The 22,182-nt window shown below is 55.0% G+C and overlaps 3 protein-coding genes and 1 long non-coding RNA gene across 5 annotated transcripts in view; 1 reads left to right on the top strand and 3 right to left on the bottom strand.

Annotated features, from left to right (window-relative positions):
• Sptbn5 (spectrin beta, non-erythrocytic 5) overlaps positions 1–8,103 on the top strand; it is a 47,421-nt gene extending 39,318 nt beyond the window's left edge. The window contains exons 55-67 of one of the 2 annotated variants that reach the window (XM_030251931.1): positions 784–980; positions 1,126–1,330; positions 1,580–1,774; positions 1,856–2,083; positions 2,349–2,566; positions 2,699–2,888; positions 3,040–3,216; positions 3,324–3,428; positions 3,929–3,994; positions 4,311–4,412; positions 4,517–4,599; positions 5,285–5,509; positions 7,312–7,458. In XM_030251931.1, coding sequence (XP_030107791.1) covers positions 784–980; positions 1,126–1,330; positions 1,580–1,774; positions 1,856–2,083; positions 2,349–2,566; positions 2,699–2,888; positions 3,040–3,216; positions 3,324–3,428; positions 3,929–3,994; positions 4,311–4,412; positions 4,517–4,599; positions 5,285–5,375 — 1,857 coding nt within the window. In that variant the 3' untranslated portion in view covers positions 5,376–5,509; positions 7,312–7,458. Of the gene's footprint in view, positions 1–783; positions 981–1,125; positions 1,331–1,579; positions 1,775–1,855; positions 2,084–2,348; positions 2,567–2,698; positions 2,889–3,039; positions 3,217–3,323; positions 3,429–3,928; positions 3,995–4,310; positions 4,413–4,516; positions 4,600–5,284; positions 5,510–7,311 lie in introns of both variants that reach the window. The other variant, NM_001370938.1, reaches the window with a different exon arrangement.
• Positions 6,563–16,163, bottom strand: Pla2g4b (phospholipase A2, group IVB (cytosolic)). Its single transcript, NM_145378.4, has 20 exons — positions 16,090–16,163; positions 14,926–15,022; positions 14,540–14,676; positions 14,272–14,400; positions 13,971–14,011; positions 13,749–13,791; positions 13,446–13,500; positions 13,077–13,207; positions 12,766–12,849; positions 12,501–12,538; positions 11,723–11,858; positions 10,964–11,100; positions 10,511–10,733; positions 10,262–10,379; positions 9,830–9,967; positions 9,634–9,738; positions 9,274–9,453; positions 8,952–9,118; positions 8,289–8,475; positions 6,563–8,201 (listed from the first exon to the last, which is right to left on the bottom strand). Exons 1-20 carry the CDS (start codon positions 16,096–16,098, stop codon positions 7,981–7,983), a joined length of 2,376 nt encoding a protein of 791 aa, NP_663353.3. The 5' UTR covers positions 16,099–16,163; the 3' UTR covers positions 6,563–7,980.
• Positions 6,563–22,113, bottom strand: Gm28042 (predicted gene, 28042). Its single transcript, NR_104353.1, has 27 exons — positions 22,020–22,113; positions 19,385–19,538; positions 19,054–19,307; positions 18,724–18,780; positions 18,194–18,289; positions 17,945–18,094; positions 17,596–17,755; positions 17,131–17,482; positions 14,926–15,022; positions 14,540–14,676; positions 14,272–14,400; positions 13,971–14,011; positions 13,749–13,791; positions 13,446–13,500; positions 13,077–13,207; positions 12,766–12,849; positions 12,501–12,538; positions 11,723–11,858; positions 10,964–11,100; positions 10,511–10,733; positions 10,262–10,379; positions 9,830–9,967; positions 9,634–9,738; positions 9,274–9,453; positions 8,952–9,118; positions 8,289–8,475; positions 6,563–8,201 (listed from the first exon to the last, which is right to left on the bottom strand). It is a non-coding gene; the product is annotated as a predicted gene, 28042 (long non-coding RNA).
• On the bottom strand, positions 16,992–22,113 carry Jmjd7 (jumonji domain containing 7). Its single transcript, NM_001114637.1, has 8 exons — positions 22,020–22,113; positions 19,385–19,538; positions 19,054–19,307; positions 18,724–18,780; positions 18,194–18,289; positions 17,945–18,021; positions 17,596–17,755; positions 16,992–17,482 (listed from the first exon to the last, which is right to left on the bottom strand). Exons 1-8 carry the CDS (start codon positions 22,081–22,083, stop codon positions 17,394–17,396), a joined length of 951 nt encoding a protein of 316 aa, NP_001108109.1. The 5' UTR covers positions 22,084–22,113; the 3' UTR covers positions 16,992–17,393.
• Positions 22,114–22,182: the final 69 nt, after the last annotated feature.

Genomic DNA, 22,182 nt, shown 5'->3' with positions numbered 1-22,182 from the left:
TGTCAGAACTGGCCCGAGAACAATGGGAGTGTATGGGGCAGAATGATGCCTCTGGGGCAGGCAGAGCTGTGCCTCCCGGCCTCCAGTGCCTTATTCTCACCGTTTCTTCCAAACCTGGGGTTTCCAGCTAGAACTTTATGTCAGAATCACCTGGAACCTTCCCCTTGCAATCACATCTGAGGCTACCTCACAAACTAAATACATAGCAAGACACGTAAGCACCTAGCAGGCTGAGCTATAGTAAGACCCTATCTCAAGAAAGCCACCAAAAGCACCTCAGAAGTAATTAGAAGCCAGGGACAGTGGCTCGTGCATGTGATTCCAGTACACAGAAAGCAGACACAGGAGGATGACCACTTCAAGTTCCAGGCCAACCAAGGCCTGTAAAGTGAGACCTGTCTCACAACAAGATAAAAAGTAATAAATGAAAAGGAACAAAGTAAGGATTGATGGCTAAAACTTGCTTTTATTATACTAAGTAGCAACACTGTCTCTGAGAAACAAAAGTACATGCCTTTATTTTACATGAAGAAAAAGGAAAGAATGGCCTACAAACCTTCAAAACCACAAGCATTCATGGTCCCTCCAGTACAGTGAGAGTGGAAGGTGTTAGAACGGACCCAAGAGGGCTCTCCAGGCAATTTCCCCCATGCAACTGACTGAAGACCCCTCTCGCAATCCTATCCCACATATCCTAACTCCCACTCTGAACCCTGAGGCTCCCAAGCCTCAAACTGAAGTCCTGGGCCTAAGAAAACTAACTCCTGCTGTTATACCACCCAGCTCCTGGAAGCAGGATCCTGGCTGGCTGAACGGGACCATATTCTGGACAGTGAGGACCTGGGCCAGGACGCTGAGGCCACACAGGCTCTTCTGCGGTGCCTAGAGGCCACCACAAGAGACTTGGAAGGGTTCAGCAGTCGCATTGAGCAGTTACAGCAAACAGTTGCCCTTCTGGAGAGTGGACAGACCCCAGGCAGGTAGGCCAGAGCCACACACTCCCTGGAGAGGAGCCGAGAGAAGGGCGCAGATAAGGGAGCAGAGACGGGTGTCAGAGGGAGAGGAGGCTGGTCCAGTCTGGAGAAGGAGGGATGAAGCCTATGCTGTCCTTTCTTCCTGTCGTAGTCCTAGGGTGCTGGCCCAGCTGCAGGCTGTGAGAGAGGCCCATGCACGGCTGCTGCAGAGAGCAGAAAGCAGGGGGGAGGCGCTGCGTGAACAGCTGCACCTGTACCAGCTGGAGCAAGAGGCCTTGCTCCTGGATGCCTGGCTGACCACCAAGCTGGCCGTCGCTGAGTCTCAGGACTATGGACAGGATCTAGCAGGCATCAAGGTGGGTTAGTCCTCGGTAGACCCAGAGAACAGGGATTAGGCTTCCTTAGGCAAGGAAAACATGTTTGAGGATGGGAGATTCTGAGGGGTGAACGAGGATTCTGAGGGGTGCCACTGGAAGAGACTGCATGCAGTTCTAGAACTCTAAGGTTGAATGAGTGATGTTGGGGCCACTGGTACTGCCAGGCTCCTAATGAGCTTTCAAGGCTGCCAGTCGAAGGTCTGCAGTCCCTGGCCTTACCCCTCCTAGGTGCTGGAAGACATGTTTGGTGCTTTCAACAGAGAAGTCCAGAGCCTGGGCCAGGCCAAGATGCAGACCCTGAGGGAGCGGATGGCTTCCCTAGAAAGAGGAGCACCCAGGTTCTACCCCCAGATTCAAGCTCAGAAGTGTCGCGTCCAGGCCGCTTGGGAGGGGCTGAACAAGGCAATCAAAGTCCGTACAGAGGTAGGCCATGTCTCGAGGGGTGCTCCAAGGGCTGTGGGGCACAGTACAGCCTCCAGCAGGTTCCCCCTCATTCTTTCTCAGAACCTGGCAGCAGCCTGCGATCTCCGGAGCTTTGAGCAGGCTGCCTCGGAGCTGCAGAGATGGATACAGGAGAAGACCACCCTGCTGGAGGAAGCATTCCAAGTCCACAGCCTGTCACCTTCACAGCCCCTTCTGCAGCAGCAGCAGCAGCAGCAGCAGCAGCAGCAGCAGCAGCAGCAGCAGCAGCAGCAGCAGCAGCAGCAGCAGCAGCAGCATAGGCGCCTGCAGGTAAAGGCCTTGCCTGACAGAAGCTGCTCAGCCCAGCCCCACTCCTCCAGCAGAAGACCTGTGTGCCTCAGTCCCTCATCAGAGATGACTGGCAATGGCCTCGCCTGGGTCCTGCCCCTGAGCCACTTCTCCAGGGTATTCAATCACTTTCCTCTGGGCCAAGGGACTTGGAACAGGTTTTAAGCAGAACTTGTTAGAGGGGTTTCCACAGGCCAGGGGCTACTAATGCAGAGCATGCCAGTGTAGCATCATGTTCTGGTTGCAGAGAGAACTGAGGGCTATTGAAAAAGAGGTGTCAAGAGTGCAGATGGAGGCCCATCGGCTCGGCCAGCACTACCCTGTGGCTCAGGGGAGTCTTAGTGAGTGGCTCACCAAGGTGCAGGGGGCCTGGACCAACCTGGAGGCCAAAGTCCAGGAATGGAGCCAGAAGCTGTTGCAGGCTACCCAGGGCCACACCTTTCTTGGGAGCTGCCGGGAATTGCTGTAAGTAGGGGGCCATACTCTTAGCTCAGTTCTGCCCTATCCTGATGTTTCGGGGAGCGGGTAGCACTTCTTGCTGCTGTCCCTAAGCTGCCTTGCCAGCTCTGCTAGTAGCTCTCTTTCCCTGCCTGGCAGAGCGTGGGCTCAGGAGATGCAGGAGCTGCTTTCTAAGGAGAAGCAGGCTGGGGATGTGGTGGGGGCCAAGCAGTTCCTTGAGCAGCATGAGGCGCTGGAGCAAGAGATTCAGGAACGCTGCCTTCAAGCCCAGACCATACGGCACGAAGGGCAGCAGCTGCTGGACAACGGCCACTTCCTGTCCCCAGAGGTTTGAGCAGAGGACGGGAGGAGCCCCACTCCTAGAGGGGCTAGCAGCCCTAGGGAGGTTGAGGCAGCCTGAGATCCTTGTTGGCTCGGCTCTCCTGCCTGCCCTGGTGGGTGGGAGCTCTGCCCAGGCTTTCATGGCACCCTTCCCACAGGTGGCAGAGTGTATGCAGGAGCTGGAAAGACATCTGCAGGAGCTTCAGGTAGCCTGGGCCCTGCGTGGACAACGCTGGGAACAGACCCGGAGCCTGCAACAGCTGCGGCAGAGGCTGGAGCTGGCTGAGGCTTGGCTGGCCTCCTGGGAGCGCCTGCTGCTGGACCCCAGCTGTGGGGTAAGGGGAGGCAGACCCTGATATTCTCGGTTCCCTGACCCTTGGGGCTAAGCCTGGGGGGGGGGAAAGGAGAGCCAGCACCCCAGAACAGAACACATTTCTCTCAGCACTCGGTGTTGGAAGTGGAACGCCTGCTCTACAGACACGAGGGCTTAGAAAAGCTGCTGGTGGCCCACGAGGAGACATTCATTCAGCTTCAGACGATGACAGAGGTTCAAGGGCTGGAGGAGGGGAGGCTGGGGATACTGAGAAGAGGCACGAGGGGTATAGGGGGGGACAGTTGGTCAATCTACAAGTTAGGGCTCCTTAGGGCAGCAAGGCCTTGTGGAGTCTTCCTCAAGGCTTCTCCTTTAGGAAAGCCACCAACCCTGCCATGCAGGGTTCCGTGGGTGCACGAGGAGGGATGATTTACTTTAGAGCTGAAGCATGATCATAGAAGGGACCAGCACTCTGAGTGGGAGAGAAGACGGGAGGACTCGTGTTTGAACACTAGGGGTGAGCTGCACATCTGGCTAAGAGGAAGGAACTGTAGCGTGGTAGCCTCGTTGGACTACCATTATCTCCCTGGAGCATGTAGCCAGGTCACAGGGGCACAGGTATCCAGGGTCCACACTCTGGAGCAGGCCCAGGGGCCAGGAGTGCTGGGGGGGCACTAGGAAGGAGGAGTGGGTGTCTCCCTTCTGACATCTGGGCCCCCATCTTGTATTTTCAGGAGGCAAAGGGTGGTCATGTCACGGAGGCATCTGTGGAACAGCAGCCCCCCACAGAAGGGAGGCAGGTGCGTGCTAGCTCTAACTGCAGGCAACCATATTCAGCAACCATCCAGGCCTGCCACTGTGGCTTCTGGTAGACTCCTGTGTAACTTCCTGGGTGGTCTCAGAGAAGGCAATAGTTTCTACCCACAGAAGAGGAAAGGGGAAGAGAAGGGGCTTACCCCTACCTGCTTTGGTTGCCAGGTCAAGAACTTCCAACCTCTCGGTTGTCCTGTCTGAGCCCACCCTTGTTTCCTCTTCCCGGTGAAAACTGTGAGCAGTACTTTTCCTGAAAGAGTCTGAGGCCTGGCCTGGGGGCCCTTTTCCCTGTCTTCCCCACAGCCCAGAACCAGCTTCCCAACCAGCAGCCATGGGATCTTGGCAAGGGGAGCCTCGAGCCCATTCTCAGATATGAGGAAGGCAGAAGTGCCAAGTGGCACTGGGGTAAGAGCTCTCAGGCAATTAGAAGCATCTCAGGGGGATAGAAGATAGCTCCCATAGGGAAAAGCCAAGGGCCCCTGTGATCCCTGTACCTCATTGCTCCCCAGGAACTGGCTTACGTGTCCCCCCTTGTACCTGAGGAGACTGAATGTGAGAGGCTGGAGGACAGAAGGCAGACTTTCTTCCCAAGGTGAGGGTTATAGGCCTGGCCCGACAGCAAGCTTGGCTGGGGCTATAGGCAGAGGTCCAGCATGACAGGTCAGCTTAGAAGGCAGGCTGAGCATCTCTGAGTTCTGTTTGCAGTGTTGTCTGAAAAGCAGGCTGCAAGCTGGCAGCCAGCCTTGGGTAGCATGGCAGGTGGGCTGGAGGGGAAGGAAGGAGGGGCTGCTGGGGCCCAGGTTCCCAGTGTTATTGTACCTTACAGAGCTATGAGCTTTTACAGCCCATCTCTCTAGAAAGTGAGCCTTGCGGCTTTTCTCAATGAACTTACTACTCTGAGTGGCTTAAAAACTCGCCAGACACAGATAATCAGTAGCAGAGGTAAAGATTTTCCTGTCCTGTCCCCTTTGGAGTCTGTACCAACTCCCTACCTCCACCCCACCCCTTCTAGCCAGGGACTGTGTGGGCTCTGTTTCTTTTGGGACTCAAAGGCTGTGTTAACTCCAAATGCTGTCTTGATTGGTCTGGACTGTGGCCACGCCCAGGTCTATGTGCAGAAAGAATGTGCAGAACACACCCTTTGCCATTTGTGCCTGCCTCACGAGTCTGCTGGGTTCTCTGTGGAGTGGTGTGTGTGGGGGGGTTCCTCCCTGTTCCTTGGTCCTAGCTCCCTCCCTCACTGTCATCACCTCCCCTTGTTCCCACCTTTTTTCCAGAATCCCAAAGGAACCCTGGATTTTTCCACCTCCCTGCAGTGAGCTCTCAAGGAGTCTGCTTGGAAGTGTTGAGCGCTCACCCACACTGTAGCACCAGAGTAGAAAGGCAGACAAGGGCTGACTCAGCATGCATCTTAGTCCCTGAGCCAGGGACACAGCTTCTAGGAAGGAGCCGTCTTGGGCAACATGAACCTTACCCTCTGGTTCTACAGCCTAGAACCCAAGGTCAGGCTCCCAGCTGAGAGCAAGGACACTGTATCCAAGTGGGATACTGGTGGAATGGGTTTTTCTCTTTATCCCAAGATGCCAGGACTCAAGGCCCGCTCTGTTGAGTGGGCTTGTGAGACCCCCACATGGGAGACCCTGGCTCCCACACCTCAGAAAGCTGGAAGCCATCACACCAGCACTCTAAGGTGACAAGGCTCTCTTCCCCCATAGACTCCAGGAACATGCTATCACAGGGGCTCACTTCCCCCCCCCCCATCTCCCCACCTTCTACACCTACCCCTCAGAAGCTCCACATGCCATTACTGCTCTGGCCATCCCCCAGTCAAGAGTCTCTCTGGGTGACCACACACCCCTGGATGCTCCCCAAGTCCTCACTCTCAAACTTCTTTTCCTTGCTCTCTGAGACATCTGAGACAGTGCCTCTGCTCTTTAGCTCCATCCTGACTCCATCCTGTCTTGTCTCTGTTCCTGATTCCAGGGGGATACAGGGTCAAGGTGTCAGCATGTGCAGGCCAATGGCAAGAAGTATAAAGGCTAAGGGATTAGGCAGACTGAACGCAGGCTCTCCTTTGGCATGCTCAGCCTCACGTGGATCCTGGCTTCATGCTCAGCCACCTCAGCTATGCCTTTCCTATCTCCAAGCCAAGGGGCTTTGGGCCCTCTAAGAACTGGGGTAGGGTACTTGGGGCATCTCTAAGAATTGGGGTAGGGTACTTGGGGCATCTCTAAGAATTGGGGTAGGGTACTTGGGGCATCTAGATGAGGATGTGAATACCTCCCCCCCCCCCCACATACACCCAACACCAGTCCCCAGGTCCAGTCAAATACATCTGTCATATACATCTAGGCTGGCACTCAGCTATGTGCCTGAAGGCCCTCATGCTGTAACAGGTGATGGCCATGGTGACAGCCACAGCTGTGGTCCCTCTGCAAGCCTCCGGTGCTCCAGCTTGATTCTGATGCACAGGAGGAGGAACAGGACTTGTACTAGACGCACCAGTTTCTGGTGGTCCTGGGACTGACCTGAGGGCATGTACTTTACCACTGAGATTTAACTTTTTAAAAAAATATTTATTTATTTATTTATTTATGTATTATATGTAAGTACACTGTAGCCGTCTTCAGACACTCTAGAAGAGGGCATCAGATTTCATTACAGATGGTTGTGAGCCACCATGTGGTTGCTGTGATTTGAACTCAGGACCTTTGGAAGAGCAGTTGGCACTCTTAACCGCTGAGCCATCCCACCAGCCTGAGATTTAGCCTTTTAAGATTGATTTATTTTATGCATGTGAGTACATTGTTGCTATCTTCAGGCACACCAGAAGGTGGCATCAGATCCCATTACAGATGGTTGTGAGCCACCATGTGGTTGTTGGGAATTGTACTCAGGATCTCTGGAATAGCAGCCAGTGCTCTTAACCACTGAGCCATCTCTCCAGCCCCCCTTAGTTATCTTTTACTTGACAGCTAAATTGTGGCCTTGAACTCACTCTTGTAGCCCAGGCTGGCTTTGAACTTGTACTCTTCCTGACTTAGTCTCCTGCGTAGCTGGGATTAGAGACCTATGCCACCAGGTCCAGCTCATAGTGGCTTCTAATGGTGTTGGGACAAACACTTGCCTGGCTGACAGAGCTTGCTGGATCATGAGAATCAAAGTTGTTACACCCTACTCATCTCAGAGCCTCTAGTACCTGCTCACACCTCAGCTAGGAGCAGGAGGGATGTTCAGGTATGGAGAGGACTAGACACCATGTTTAGGGAGGGTGGTTGGTTCCTAATCTCTGTTCTCCCTACAGGTCTAAACCTTAAGATGAATCCTCAGTCAACACCAATCCTCGGGGCTACCAGTGGAGACACACCTGGGAACCACTCGACTACTGACCCAAAGGTACCCTCCCCAGGGCTGCTCAGGACCAGTGTGCAGAACACAGCTCCTGTCAGAGGACAAGCAACTGATGTCGCAAGTCACTGGCTATGCCTGAGATGAACCATGGCTTCATTGCAAGATCTCTGGGCAAAGATGGCAACCTGTGACAGGACCGGAACGTCCATGCTCGAGGCCTCTTGGGAAGGGACCTGCTTTCAGAGTGGAAGTAACAGCCTGGTACAGCAGATACTCTTGGGACAGTGCCACAAGCACCTCCCGTTTATAAGCACCCCTGTAACATGTCAAATGTTCCGTGTCACAGTGTCCCGTCTCTAACGAGCCCCAAGTCCATCCATGGATGATGGCCATAGCACCTCTGCTTGCAGCTTCCAGCCTAGACTCTGTGACAGGGCTGCTGACATGTTAGTGTCACTTGTGGAAGTCCCAGACACACCTTTGTGGAGCTGTGCCTGGACATCAGAGTTTCCAGAGTCTCTGGAGCAGTTGGTGATGCTGGTCTTGAACTCGGAGCAGAAGGGGAAAGGAGTTAAAGACCAAGAGTGACCCAGGCAGGAGCCCAGCCAGGGTAGCTCAGCTGTCACTCCGGCCTAAACTGTTTGCGCTTTCTCCGCCGCTGCACGGCCTGGTGCATGGCCTCCCGCAGCCGATCCTGGTTGTTGCAGATGTTGTAATGCGTCAGCCGTAACAGCTTGTCCACATCTTCCTGGCTGTAGGTCACTTTTGTGTAGTGGTATGGGGAGTCAGAAGAAGACAGATTCACCTCCCCAGCTGCCTTCTCCTCCGATGTCCGTGGCACCCCTGTGGAAAGAGGGCAGTTTGGGCAGAAGGCCTGGGGTCACTGGCACTGAGGCAAGGCTGGAAGAGAAGTGACCAAGCAAGGCTCACCAGGGGCAGAGTAGTCTTGGAAGGAGTCATTGACCAAAGGGAAGTGCAGCACAGCCGGGGCTTCGGGCTGGGCTGGGTCACAGAACAGATGGCACTCCTGAGGCTGCCGCTGCTCCTCGGGGCTGGGTGAGATGGATGGGAAAGGGATGCCCTGCTCCTGGCAGAACCGGCTCAGAAGCTGCAGCTGCTGCTGGGCAGGCAGAGGGGGCATCAGAGGGCTTCCCAGTGTGCTCAACATAAGGCTGACTACACAAGGCCCTTCACTGGGACACACAAGGCCTGGTGTGCAAACATCAACTAGGAGACTCCAGTGGACCCGGAGTCCCAGGCCCTCCTGAGTTAGTAGCCAACAGCCCTCTGAAAGCAGGAGTCAGACTCCTCCCGGGAGCCATAGAGAAACGGCAGGTTTACCAGGACCTCTGCAGGGTTCAGGCACAGCAAAGAGAACCATGGTACAAGATGGATGCCCCCTCTGCCTGCCCAGCAGCAGCTGCAGCTCAGCTCCCCGCCCCCAGGGCAGAGTTAGCTTCCCCGTAGGGGAATGCTGACATAGTGCCACATTTTACCCACTAATGGAACCCGGGCCAGATACCGGACCCTAAAGCAGATCCCATCAGGGACCCAGAAGACAGGGTAACCTGCATGGCCCACCACCCCTGCCACCTGAAAGGCTCCGTAGAGGTTGTAGTCCAGTGACAAGATGAGGTCCACATCCCGTGTTGGCTGCAGGAGGGGTGGGCAGCTAGTATTGATGAGATAGCCAACATCCAGGAGGCAGAGGTGGGGCTCAGTGGGTGTCAGCTGGTTGGGGAGCCTGTCCAGTTTGGAAGCTGCAAAGGTTTGGGGGTGGGGGAAGCAGCACTCTCACTGTGTGGGTTCAGACCCACAGAGACTGTCCCCAATTCTCCTGGTTCCTACCAGCCTGCCAAAGCGACACGTGTGTCCTAAGGCTGAGTGAACAGGAGAGCCAGGACTCAGCAGATACCTTTCCAGGCAGAGAAGTGAGAGTTCTGGAAATAGTCCTTGTGGAAATGGAGGCCTCGCGTGAAGTTGTGGGTGGCGTGGGCGAGGGGACGCTTTGTCAGGAGGTCAGTGAAGAGCTCGGCGATCCTGCCAGCCATTGTCGGTGGCTCTGCTATCTTCAGATGGGGGACCTGCTCTTTGTCTGCACGGGCAAGAGAAGGGGCGAGGCCATGAGGGTGACCTTAGGAAAAGGAGGCCTCTGACCCTTCATCCCAGTCTCCATGGTGACTGTGGGGGAAGGAAAGCAGTTGAGGACCACATGCCTCGGACACTCCCACCTGACATGCCCACCTCTTTCCCACAGAGAAGCCCAAGCACCTACCCAGGTTGGCCTGATCCTGCGCCCAGCGGTCCCAGAACTGGCTGGGTTCTGAGGACCAGTACAAGCTGTCTTGGAGGCTGGCCGCAAACAGATTGCTCCAGATGCCTGAGAAAGGGGCGACAAGTGAGGTCCTCACCTGCCGTTCTACTGAGCCCACCTGCCCTCTGGCTGAGGCATAGGTGAGGGCCTTCCTCACCTTCCAGGAAGCAGATGCGGGACTCGGGAAGCTGCTTCACCAGCCGCCCCATAAAGAACTCCGAGCCAAAGAGCTCGGAGGAGATGAAGGCTCCATACTTGGGGAAGCCGACTTCATATGGAGAGAACTCACACCACTCTGTGAAGACAATCACCTCAGCCATGCAGGCCAGCGACCTGGGCACCCAGACTCCCACCAGGGACTTGACTTCAGGGTAGTCTGAGGGCCAGGAGGCTCTCAGGTCTTGTTACAAGCACGGGGCTAAGGCCCCTTTCCCAATTCCAAGGGTATAAGAGAGAGCTGGTAGGGTGATGGTTTTCAGTACTTGGACCGGGAGAAGGGAACATCAGATTCACCTCTTTATACACAGGACTAATTACACTGTACTCTACCACCCACAAGAGTATAGGCCCCAGTTCTGAAGCCACTCACCCCCAAAGTCAAAGGTACTCAGGCCCTGCTCCTTGCTGTTGAGGGCACAATAGATAGGCAGAGGGTTCTGGCCTCGACTCAGGGCCTCTCGTTGATCTGAGAGTTTGTGTTCATGGGGCTGTGGGAGAGAGCTCGGCCTAAGCCCAGTTTCTCGATGCTGGGCGTCATTCCCACGTCACCTAGGGAAGGGCCCACCTCCAAGTGGCTTTGCCTTAGCTTTACCACCCCGGGGCCCACCCGTCTCCCTACCTTGTCGTGCAGCAAGGCCTCATTAATGAGGGCCCACAAGTTGGTGAAGCAGGTTGGGTGGCCCAGGCGAGCACGCTCAGCCAGCTCTTGCCGGTACCGCCAAAGTTGGCTAGGGGCCAACGCACCCAGCTTGCTCTTTGTCACCTGTGTCTTCAGCACCTCAGTGGGCCCTGCCAGGTCCTTCTGCGACCACTCTGGGTCCTCATAGAGGTTGGCCAGTGCCCTGAGGAAAGGAAAAGCTTAGGAGTTGGGGAATGGTGTCACTAAAGGTCTGCCTCTGGCTGGCACCTTCTTGTTCCTGGGAGCACCCTGTGCCCTTCTGCGAGCATTTTTCCCAGTCCATGCGGTTGGCTCGGGGGCCCATGGGGCCTAGGAATTCCTTCCCACTACATTCCCTTTCCCGACCCCACCAGCCAACGGCAACCTCCAGCACTCTGCCCACAACCAACCCACCAGGTGGATCCTGAAGCCCCCGTGATATAGGAGATGCAGTCGAGAAGGCCGAGCTCCTGCAGGCCGGCCAGCTGCCCATACAAAGACGTCATGGCCCGGATCCCACCACCAGTGGCCATCACGGCAATCACGGGGATCTGGAAGAGGAAAGCCAGGTTCAAAGCCAGGGCCTGAGGGATGGAGAAAGCTACACGGGAAGACGGCATGATGGTTGGTCAGCATGTGACTGAATCTTGGACCAACTCTGAGTTACCCCTGTTAAAAATCTAGTCAGAAGCAGCCTTCCAAAGGTCTTGCTGTTTCAAACATCAGGGCTCCAGGAAGAACAGCCTGACGGGCCAGGCTTTATTGCCTATTGGCAGCCCATAAGGAGTCTGGGATCACTTTCTGGAAGCCCCAAGGCTCCTTCAAAAGTCTCCCAAAGGTCCTGCTCGCCAGTGCTGGAATTTATTTTCTAGGAGACAGCTGAGGCTATTCTGAGCCAAGAGACCCTCGTACTAGTGAGTCTACCTTACTCATCAGTCAGGTGGGGGACCAAGAAACAGGGAAGGCAGGGCAGCCTATGTGGAAACTCCCATCTGTGAGCAGCAGGCACCTCACGTATCACTCTGACAACATTGAGGAAGAGGAACGGAGCAGCAGGGCTTGCCAGTGACAAGCCTGAGTGGGCACCAGAGCTTGCACAACCGTCCCAACACCGAACCCTGGGACCAAGCAGGCCTGGCAAACACTCCACCCAGCCATGCTCAACCCTCAGACCTCATCCTCGTGCAGGTCTTGGTCCAGCTGTAAGGCCTTTTTCAGCGCGGCAGCCACCACCTGCTTCCTCTTGCTTAGGAAGGCCTGTTCCTCAGGGCAGGGCCCACAGCCCAGCCGCACAGCCAGCTCCTTTGGTCTGGGGAGAAGGAAGAGACCCAGAAGCAAGTTACAGGAAACTGGTTGGCTTCACCAGCCAGGCCCTTCCTTGCTCTCGCTACTCCCTTCTCAGTCCTCACCATTACTTGCTCTGGAAGGAGTGGGAACCCAGAACCGCGCACCACGTGATTGTGGGAAAACAGATGTTGGGACTGGGTGCAGGGTCCGGGGCTGAGCTCTATCTCCAAGTCAAATCTCTCCTTTACCCACATCTCCAAAAGATGACGACAGGGCGGAGATGGCCACTGCCTCCACGGATTTGTGACAAAGAACCGCTATCCCAAGATGGCAACTCCTCAACAGCATCCACGCCAAGAGGCATCCCTCCCCCTTCTTGGTGTGCTCACTCTGCCTCAGCCTCGGGCAGGGTCCTCCCCTCCAGTCTGCTTATCTAGATAAGACACTGACCCTCAGTTTCCCAGGATGATGTACTGGGCAGGATGACACTGTAGCCAATCCAAGTGCGGACACTAAGAACAGCCTGTCCATGCTGAAGCCCCTGATGCAAAGCCCTATGCGCTCAGGAGGTGCTGCATCTCCGTCTCCCCCTCATCCTCCTGGCCTGACAGACCACCCTGCCTGGGTGCTAGCCTGCCCTCCCGTTCCCCAGACAGGCTCTTACCCTTCTTCCTTCTTGAGTTCCAGCCTCATCAGTGGCTCCTGGAAACCATGAGTACCTTAATGAGAAAGGCTGGGTACCTCCACCCCACTGTGGCCTCGGTGCACCCCAGAACATCCCCATGAACCCTTGGGCCCCAAGCACTTTCACAGGGTCCACCCTTGCACCCACTGATCGCCTCGGGCATGACCTGAAGGAGGCTGACTGCAGACCAGGGCCAGCAGCAGCCCTGTGCATGAACCCAGCTTCTCTCGATGACCAGATGTACCTGGGACGTGGGGAAGACAAGTCTCACCAGCTGCGAGGAGGGTAGAGTTCGTAGTGGCACCTTCAGCTGCTCATGGGGGTCATCCTTAGGGACAGGGAGAGAAAGGACCCTGCGAGTCATTACTCCTTTCTTTGCTAAGACCCCACCAACTAACTCCCTGTGGCAAGGACAGAAGACCGGCAGGGAAAGGAACAAAGGCCCATGTGACCTGACAGACAGGAGCAGTATGAGGGGGCGGGGCGGGGGGAGAACAGCTCAGGCTGAGACAAGAGAGGCTGTGGCCCTAGGGTCCTGGGAGCAAGTCAAAGCACCTGCAGATGAACATTCAGCTCTTGCTCCCAGCAGGCTGGATAATGGAAGTGGAAAGATCCAGTGCCCGCAGAGGCATCCTGTGGGCCCTCACAGGCCCCAGCAACCACAAGTTGAACTTTGCGCTCTGACCCTAAAAACAGGAACCAGAACCAAAACTCAGGACGGGATCTGTCCACGGAATGCCTTATCAAGTCTGCAGGGAAATCGTCTCTGACATGGTCCAGATCTCCGGAGAGATGGAGCCCAGGGGAGGCCCGGCATGGGCTTACCTCCCAACCTTGGGACCTAAAGCAGCCAGTATAACAAGTTTACCCCCTCAGAAGAGGAGAAGAAGGGCAGAAGGGCTGCCTACAGAGGACAGAACTCACTCTTTGGATCTCCTGTCCTCTTCAGTTCAACGTGCAAGCAGGAGAGTTCCCGGGCCTACAGACAAGAGACCCCCTTAGGCACAAGCTGTACATTGTGGGCTTCTGGTCCCTGTTCCCAGAATATTCTTTCATCACCCTGAGTCACTAAGCATTGACTTGAGATGTACTCTCTTGGGAACATGCATGCCAAGGTCCCCAACTCGGCCTACATGACACAGACTGTGTGGACCTGCATCAGGCCTTGGAGAGCAGCAGACAGCACGAGGGATGAGCTACTAAGGGGAGTCTGGGTTCCTCACTCACCACCACGATGCCATTGCTGATGAGCTGTTCCTCACAGTCTGTCCTGGAAAGAGGCCCCAGTGACTCTCTGCAAGAGGCCAGGCACTCCTCCTCTACCAGGGAGAGGTGCTAGCCTTGGTGAGCTGGCACTGTCCCTCCAAAGAAGGGGGCTTTCCACTGCCACTCACCAACCCTACCCCCATCCCCACCCCCACCCCCACCCCTGCTCCAAGACCAACTTACAGAGTCTGTAGCCGAAACTCAACTTCTAAGCACCCTTTCTCCTGGGAAGAGAAGCAAATCAGAGGGACTGGCAAACCAGATGGGCGGGGAGGCTGCCGAGGCCTTCGTAGTGGGGAAGCGCAACTGTCTCTTTCCAGGTCACTCTGTCTACACTCCCTGGACTTCTGACCACGTGAGAAAGCAGTCAGAGACAGGACTGCTCCTTGGTGAAGTCACTTGAGATTCCTGGGCCTCCCTGGAGCAGGGGAGGCTCCGAAGCTCCAGCCCCAGCACTGGGGACCCCTACTTTCCCGAGCTTTACCTGAGTACCCAAGGAGAAGCTCTGGCGCTGAGTCCCAATTTGCAGGGTCCCCACGTCAAACAGCACTGACAATACTGGGTCATCTCTGGTCACCAGGTCATGGTCAAAGACTTTCAGTTCCATAACATTCTGGAAGAGGCACAAAGAGAAGCAGCTACAGGAATGAGATGGGTGAGAGGTGAACGGGGAAGGGAATGGCAGACTAGGAGACACGTGTGACGATGGAGCACAGGGACAAGGACAGGGCCAGACTTGATGCCTGGTCTACCTTGAGCTGCCTATGGATCCGGAAGTGGAAGTTCTGATTCCAGACAGGGTTTCGGCTGTTCTTGACTGTGCGTGTCTGGAGCGTGTGGCTGGAAGCCGTGGGCAGGTTCAGAGTCACATAGCAGTCAGAGGAGGTTACTGCAGGAAGGAGGAACATGTGTCGGGTATGATCAAGAAATTTCCCAGGCTGCCAGAGTCCACTTCCTTCTCCCAGACACTTCATGTCCATAGGACTGAGCCCTCTGCCACTTTTGGGATTGTCCCTCCGGCAGCCATCTGCAAGACCAGCCCGGCCTTCCCTGGAGACCCTCCCACTGGTACTTAACTACTCTGAAGCAGCCCACCTACTGCCTGCTTAGCTAAGGGACAGGAAAGCAGTGTGCTTACCTAGGTCCTTGGAAGGCAAGCCACTGGCCCGGAGGACGCGTACAGTGAGCAGGCATGTCTCTGGCACCTTTGCCTGCATGTAGACTGGGCAGGTTTGCTATAGGTAGACGGGGTCAAATATGACAGGGCCACAGGAGAGGGGACAGGGACAAACTCTTAAGGCTTAATTCTCTACCAAAAGGACCAGGTCCACCTGTAGCCATCAGAATGCCAGAGTGACACAAGATACATCTACATGACACCTTCCCATAATTATATAACACCGTGCCAGCTCCATACATTTACTTATTTGTCACATATCCTATGAAGGGAGCTATGACAATGGCCAGCCCTGGGAGGAAACTGAGGCCACTCTCCTAGGTTCTGTTTGGCTCAGAACACAGGCAAGCTAGTTAGTGTCACCCACCATTTCTGGGTATGGTATCCTTTGTCTTTTTATCCCCCTGCCTCACCATCCCACCCCACTCCTACTAAGAGGCTTTAGGGCTGATCTGAGATGTCAGATTAGCCTTCAAGGGACAGGAATGAATACATTGGGGCTTAGGCACTGTGAGTGAGCTGAAACCCATGCCATCTACCCCATCCTGGAAATGTATGCTGCAGGGTTGGGACGGCAGCTACCAGTCCAGATCGCCCACACACTGGCATCCTCCAGACCCGATGGGGGTCTCGAGAGCTCCTCCCAACTCCCTCTGCTTCTGGAGCTATGGACACTTGGCAGTGTGCCAGGGTGGAGGACGCCTGTGCCACCTGGCCCTTCCTTTTGGTCTTCAGCCAGATCTCTGGAGAGGTGCCAGTGGTCAGGTACAGGGAGCTCCACATAGTCAGGGGCAGAGGTGAGGAAGTTCATCTCTGAGGCACCCCTGGGGCTCCCCACATACCAAGCATCCAAGTCAGAAGCATGGAGCAGCTTTCTAGGGCTCCCAGAACAGCAGGTAAGATCCTCAGAGTTCTAAGGGTTCAAATCTACGGAATTCTGCCTGGAACCTATTCCCAGGACAGACCTTCATCTCAGTTCTGGCTTCTATTGCCTGGTCCTGAAGCTGGGACGTATCCCTCCCTTTGCTAAGAGAAGTCCACAGCTCCCTTTAGAAACAGTAGCCACCAGGCCCTGGATGGGGAGCCAAGTCAGAAATGGGAGCCCAGTGCTCTATGGAGCCTTACCAGAGCCATGAGACCAAGTCCACAGGAACAGGAATGATGGCGTAGTGGCCACAGAACCAACAACTGTCAGCTTTAAACCCAGAGCCAAGGTAAGCCAACTGGCCACACATTCCTCTTGGATCCCTCCCACAGACTCTTCTGCTCCACCCAAGCCCCACGCCCACTGCTGACCCAGCCACCTGCCCAGGAAGTGAGACACCTTAAGCTAATGCTGGAGTCAGTGATACCTCCTGGAGTTGGCCACAGGCTCCCTGAAGTCCATTCTCTGCAGTTGCTGATAGCTAGGCTAGCCAACCAGCCCTAACTGAGAGGAGGGGGTTCTCCTCTTGCTGTTAGAGGTTGAACAGGACAGCAGACAGTGGTCCCCTAAAATAGCAGTGAACGCTGGGGGCTAAGGATCACGTTGTCGGTGGGTCCTTTCGCAATCTCCTTCCCAGTGCCAGTACGACAGGAATACCCAGTCTGAACGGGAGCCCTGGGCAATCTCAGAAGAGTACCTCAGGCCCCATCACAATTTTGAAGGGGTGTGGTCTTCACATAAAACAGCCCTTCAAAGCCACGCTAGGCTGCCTCCACCTGGAGCTGGGCGGCTAGGGATGAGACCTATGGGTTGGCATGCAGGGGTAGGGGCTCTCCCTGCTCTTCAGCAGGGTGACAAAGGAGTCTAGGGGTGGAGATCAACTCTTTCCTCAGAGAACAGCTCAGGAGGAACACAGTTCCTGTCCCTTCCTGTTTACATTTATAGAACAGGGGTCACCCTCGGCGCTCCACACCCAGCTTCCCTGGATCAGGGGGAAGAAAAGCCCCAGATGTGGATCTGGCTTAGGCCTCCCAGTTAGGGTCATCCTGAACCTTCAAGCCCTCAGCAGGCCACCAAAGGCAACTGTGACGGGGAACATGAGAACAAGTGTATCAAGTGTCACCTTTTATTGACCGCTTCCTCTACATTGGCCCATGCCTATTCCCAAAGCTCTGGGAGCCAGAGCCATTATTATCTCCACTTTACAGACAAGGGACTGATGCTAACATGCAGTGACTCACCCAAGGTCATAGCACTGGTGAGAGGCACTGCTGTACCTGATCCGTGCTTCCTTGTCACCTGTGTGGCAATTTCCTGGGCACGTTCACCCAGACCTGTCTGGCATTTCTTGGACCTCCAACTAAATTCCAAGTTCCTGCAATGCCTGATCCCAACACAGGCGGGAACCTGGGCAGCAGCCAGGACATATTCGAACTCTAGGCTGCCTCCAGAATCAAATGACCCCGTCGATCCCCGCTGTCCTTTGCAGTGTCTGAGGGTCTCTTCAGTCAAGGCCTGTGGCCCTGGTGAGGGTGTCCATCAGTTGAAAGTAACTGTACTTGAGGTCATACTCCATGTCATACCAGAAATTCACTGTGGAGAGGAGGGGGACCCGGATGTGAGATTTAAGCCAGAGCCACCCCAACCCGATCCCTTGTTGGGCCATGACAAGGCCTGACCCCCTGGATGCTCCAGGTGCTACTTACCAGCAATACAGCCGTGGGACTGCTGGACATGGTGGAACCACAGAGCTGGCAGGTACAGCATCTCGCCGGCCCGCACTGTGCAGTGAAGGGCCTGTGCCTGGCTGTAACTGGGGTACTGGGTCAGGTCTGGAGCCAAGGGGTCCAGTGGGATCCAGGGTACCTAGAGACACAGCGGCTGCCTGAGAGCAGGCCCTGAGGTCCCCAAGATCTCCAGCTCTGTCCCCTCTCCTCTCGGCTTGAAGAATCACAGCCTAGGGATTTTCAGAGTGGGATGCCACCTCCCCAGGCCCTTTGTGCCTATTCCCCAGAGGTCTACCCACTCCCCAGAGCCCAAGAACAGGACAGACACCTTCTCCATGGCTTCCTCGTCCACCACCCTAAAAGTGCCCTCTTCAGTCAGCTGGTAGGTTGCTGGTGTGTAGAGATCTGAAGGCAAGGTCAGGGAGACAAGGGGCCAACAGCCTGTCAGGCACTCTCACCATGACCAGCACAGCGTTCCCTGCATACAGAGACCAGAGGGCTGGGGCCCATGGCAGGGACCTCTTGCTGCCCTTCCCTCACCAGTGACTACTAGCTTCTTTTAGTTCATGTCACCTACTGTAAGGGATGAAGGGCCGGTCGCTGGGTGGATGTAACAAGAAGTGTTTCTCGCCAGAGACTACACAGTACAGATTCTCATAGTGGTCCTTGTGCACTGTTGACACATGGAAGGCCTGGAGTTAAGTGGAGGGAAGCAGGCCACACTGTCCTCAGCCCCACACCCCACACCCTAGCAGAGCCTACAGAGAAAGGAAAAGCCCACACAGGATTAGCAGACTTGTGGAGATTCCAAGGTTCTTGCAAGAATCACAGAACTTGGCCACCAAAAACTGGATGTGGACTCCCCTTCATCTGGATCACCAATGGGCGGGCGTTATCTCCTGACCCCTGCTCTCAGATCTACCTGACTTCTGAAGAGGCTTCTAGAGACTTAAAAGGTACAGTATTCCCTGTCCCCAGTGTTCCTGCCATCAGGAGAAACTCTGTGGTCTCCTAGTCCCACAATACCAAAAGAAATCTGAGGTACTCGTTCTGGGGCCCACCTTTCTTCCCTCTGCCCCTCCCCACTTGAGGAGTCTCCACACCTACAGGATGTCACTGCAGATGCATCACCCAGCCAGAAGTTCACGGCATCAGGCATCTTCCCTGTGGGACACAGTGAATTAATATCAGGCTGAGAACCACCCGTGTGGGGGGCAGCTATGCAGAAATATGGGTGAGAGAGAAGAGTGCCGAGTCTGGGGGAAGGTGACACTGGGAACACAATCCCAGGATGGCAGAGACAGCAGCCCTGGAGCGGGCAGATAGGTAGCACCTGCCCCCACAGAATCAACACAAAAGGCAGAGAATCAACAAGCTAGCTGAACTCTTATCTCCCCACTTCACGTCCATACCCCGCCTCTTACCCCCACCACTCACCCAGTGACTCAGAGGCCCAGGGCACATGGGACTCAATGTCAGACAGAAGCTGGGGCAGCTCAGTGGGCAGGTTGGAACACTGTTTCTGCACATAGAGGACTCCTGGGTGCTGGGCCCGACCTTCCAACACATCCAGTACATGGCTTATGGGCAGGCGGCGTTCAGCAGGCATCACAAAGCGGTCCCCTCGCACCGCGTCCGCATAACCATCTGGAGTCACAGCCACACTCACCTCCGTGGAGCCCACCGTGGCTCTGAAGAAACAGACACTTGGTTTGTAGTCTGCTGCTAATGGTCACTGTTCCACCCAACCTCCCAAGGAACACCTTACCTTAAGTAGGACAGGGACCACTTCTGGAGGGCTGGCCAGTGCTGCAGAGCATTTCGGATAATGCAGGGCCTGTTGGGGCACACCCAATCCCGGTAGAAGCAGAGTGGGCTTGGGGGCTCATCCAGGTAGGGCACAACACGAGGTACATTGAGGTCTTAAGAAAGAAATGGTGGTGGAGGAGGTGTGAAATCAGTGGTACCCAACTTCCATCACACTGCACCAAGAAGCCCTCTATGACGGACATCCTAAGCAAGGGTGCTTCCGACCTAGGAGGCCTGCACTACTGAGCTGGTGGCCACAGGCTAACTGGGGTGGGTCTGGCTCTGGATGACCCCACAGATTCATGTGTGTGAATCCTTGACCAACAGGGAGTAGCACTAACAGGCGGTGTGGCCTTGTTAGAGGAAGTGTGTCACTAGGAGTGGGCTTTGATGTTTTATAAGCTCAAGTCTGGCCAGTGACAGTCTCTTCTTGAGGATCCAGATGTAGAACCCTCAGCTGGCCTCCAGACTGAAGCTGTAAGCCAGCCCCAGTTAAATGTTGTCCTTTATAAGGGTTGTGGTGATTATGGTGTCTCTTCACGGCAGTAAAATCCTAAGACAGCCTCCAATGGTGATATTCACTGAACGCCTGAAATGGACCCAGCACCGGGCCTGGCCAGTGTGGCTGAGAAGACACCACCACCATCTCACCAAGTTTACGGCTCATCTGTCTATGCAGGGAGGCAACTGCCCAGTGACAACACTCGAAGACAGGTAGGGGCTGAAGTGAGCTCTGCTCTCACGGACCAGCAGCAGCGTGCTTGGCCATCTAGGGCCAACACTTATGCACTGTGACACCTATGGAGACATTAAGTGACTCTGTGTAAACTGATGTGGAGGCTCACATCTGTAAACCCATCACCTGGAAGGTGGCATCAGGAGTATCAGATCAGCAAGCTCAAGGCCATCCTGTGTGTGTATGAGTGTGTATCTGTTGCTTTGCCCCATACCAATCCGGCCCTGGGCCTGGGCGTCTTTAAGTCCTGTTGATTCTACCCGTTGTCTCTCAAAACTACCTTTGCTTTCCCTCTGGTGCTCTGGGTCCAATGTCAGGCTTCTTTTCCTGACCATCCCTTTTTAAACTGTCACTTGTTAGGAACAATCTTTATCTCCTTGCCGAGTTTTTCTCCACAGATTTATCATTACCTGACCCTGTGTATTTTTTTCATGTTTCTTTTTTTTTGGTTTTTCGAGACAGGGTTTCTCTGTGTAGCCCTGGCTGTCCTGGAACTCACTCTGCAGACCAGGCTGGCCTGGAACCACAGAGATCCTCCTGCCTCTGACTCCTGAGTGCTGGGCCACCATCACCTGACCTGAACCTGCCCTTTTCCAGCCTTTGGGTTTTCTATAATTATGCTGGTTTTATTTGCTCACCATTTCCTTTAGAGGGTGGGTGTTTTTCTCCCCTAAAGCTTCAAAATGAACTTCAAACAATTCCTTTGACCCAGCAATTCTGTTAAGAATTTGACTGACAAAAATAAACATAAACACAAAGTCTGCTCCAAGCTCAGTCCACACTGCTTCCTGGATATAGCAGGCACACCCGCTCTGAGGGTTTAGCTGACCCATCAACCGTCCTCCAGGGCAGTGCTTCCTAATGCTCTACCCTTTAAGACAGTTCCTCATGTTGTGGTGACCCTAGGCTGTAACATCATTTCGTTGCTACTTCATAACTGTGATTTTACTAGTTATGAGTCACAAGATAAATGTCTGATGTTCAGGATATCTGACATGCGACTGCTCTGGGGTCTCGACCTCATAGGTTGAGAATACTGCTCTAACCACCTGTGTGTGACACAGCCGGTAAATTGACAAAATTGTGCTTGATCAATTGCTCTCCCTCTGTGTGTGGGTGTGCGCATGTGTGGTGTGTGCCTGTGTATGCATGTGTGGAGGCCGTTGACATTAGGTGTATACCATTCTCCACTTTATTTTCTGAGTCAAAGTCACTGAACCTGGAGCTCAGCAGTTGCTAAGCTGGCAGGCCAGGGAGCCCCTGGGGTCCTCCTGCCTTTCCCTCCCACCTCTGGAATCCCATCAGAAGTCCACCATCACCACACCCAGTGTTTTCTGTTAGTGCTGGGGATGTGACCCCAGATCATCATGTGCTTAAGAGCTTTACCTACCCACTTAGCCATCTCTCCAGCTTGTTTAATGATGGGGTAGTGAGGACCAGAGGAAGAAGAAAGGAAACACACAAGATCAACTGGGCGGCTGCCTACAATCCTCAAAGCTTGGAGTCTGAATGAACGAGGGAAGTCGCCTGCTTCTCTCCTCAGAACCCACCAGCATCCGAGATGTTTGAGGTGAAAGTATAGCATGGCAGCGCACGGGGACTCAGCACCCCGCTGGCTTTGAGAATGGCACCATGACTACCGTCAGAGCTGTGCTGGGTCTTGAAAACTACAACTGCACCCCACGAAGGCAGCCAGGCGTGCGATCCTGAGCTAAGGAGCCGTCCGCCAGCTAAAGAAGGGTACACACAAAACTGTGTGGCCACCGGTCGGACACTCATGCACACTGAGTTCCAGGGTGCCCAGGCTCCCTCCGCGCTGTCCTCGCGCGGTCGCTGCTGCCTGTGAGAGTGCACTCACCGCGAGCCGCCGCCGGGAACTCTTGCAACGCCCTCCGAACTGCCTCCAGAGCCGCCTCCGCCATGACGGCCGCGGGACAAGAACCCGCCCCTATTTCCGCTCCAGGATCGCAGCCCCGCCCCCGTTTCCGCCCTCTAGGAGGTGCAACAAGCGGCGCTCTTCT

This window comes from Mus musculus, chromosome 2, assembly GCF_000001635.26.
Source record: "Mus musculus strain C57BL/6J chromosome 2, GRCm38.p6 C57BL/6J".
Lineage (NCBI taxonomy): Eukaryota > Metazoa > Chordata > Mammalia > Rodentia > Muridae > Mus > Mus musculus.
This window is presented reverse-complemented; position numbering and strand designations above follow the sequence as displayed.

Excerpts from the sequence above, each read along its gene's own strand:
- Pla2g4b (NM_145378.4), bottom strand. Across the intron at positions 10,734-10,963 it reads GGGGCTTCAGGATCCACCTG|GGCACTGGCCAACCTCTATG; the intron begins GTGGGTTGGTTG and ends TCCTTTCCTCAG. Across the intron at positions 8,476-8,951 it reads ACCTCTACGGAGCCTTTCAG|CAGCTGCAGCTTCTGAGCCG; the intron begins GTGGCAGGGGTG and ends CCTGCCCAGCAG.
- Jmjd7 (NM_001114637.1), bottom strand. The coding sequence starts at position 22,083 with ATGGCGGAGGCGGCTCTGGAGGCAGTTCGGAGGGCGTTGCAAGAGTTC. Across the intron at positions 18,022-18,193 it reads CCGGCCCTTCATCCCTTACA|ATCTCTACACACCAGCAACC; the intron begins GTAGGTGACATG and ends CCTTGCCTTCAG. Across the intron at positions 17,483-17,595 it reads GTCCCACGGCTGTATTGCTG|TGAATTTCTGGTATGACATG; the intron begins GTAAGTAGCACC and ends TCCTCTCCACAG.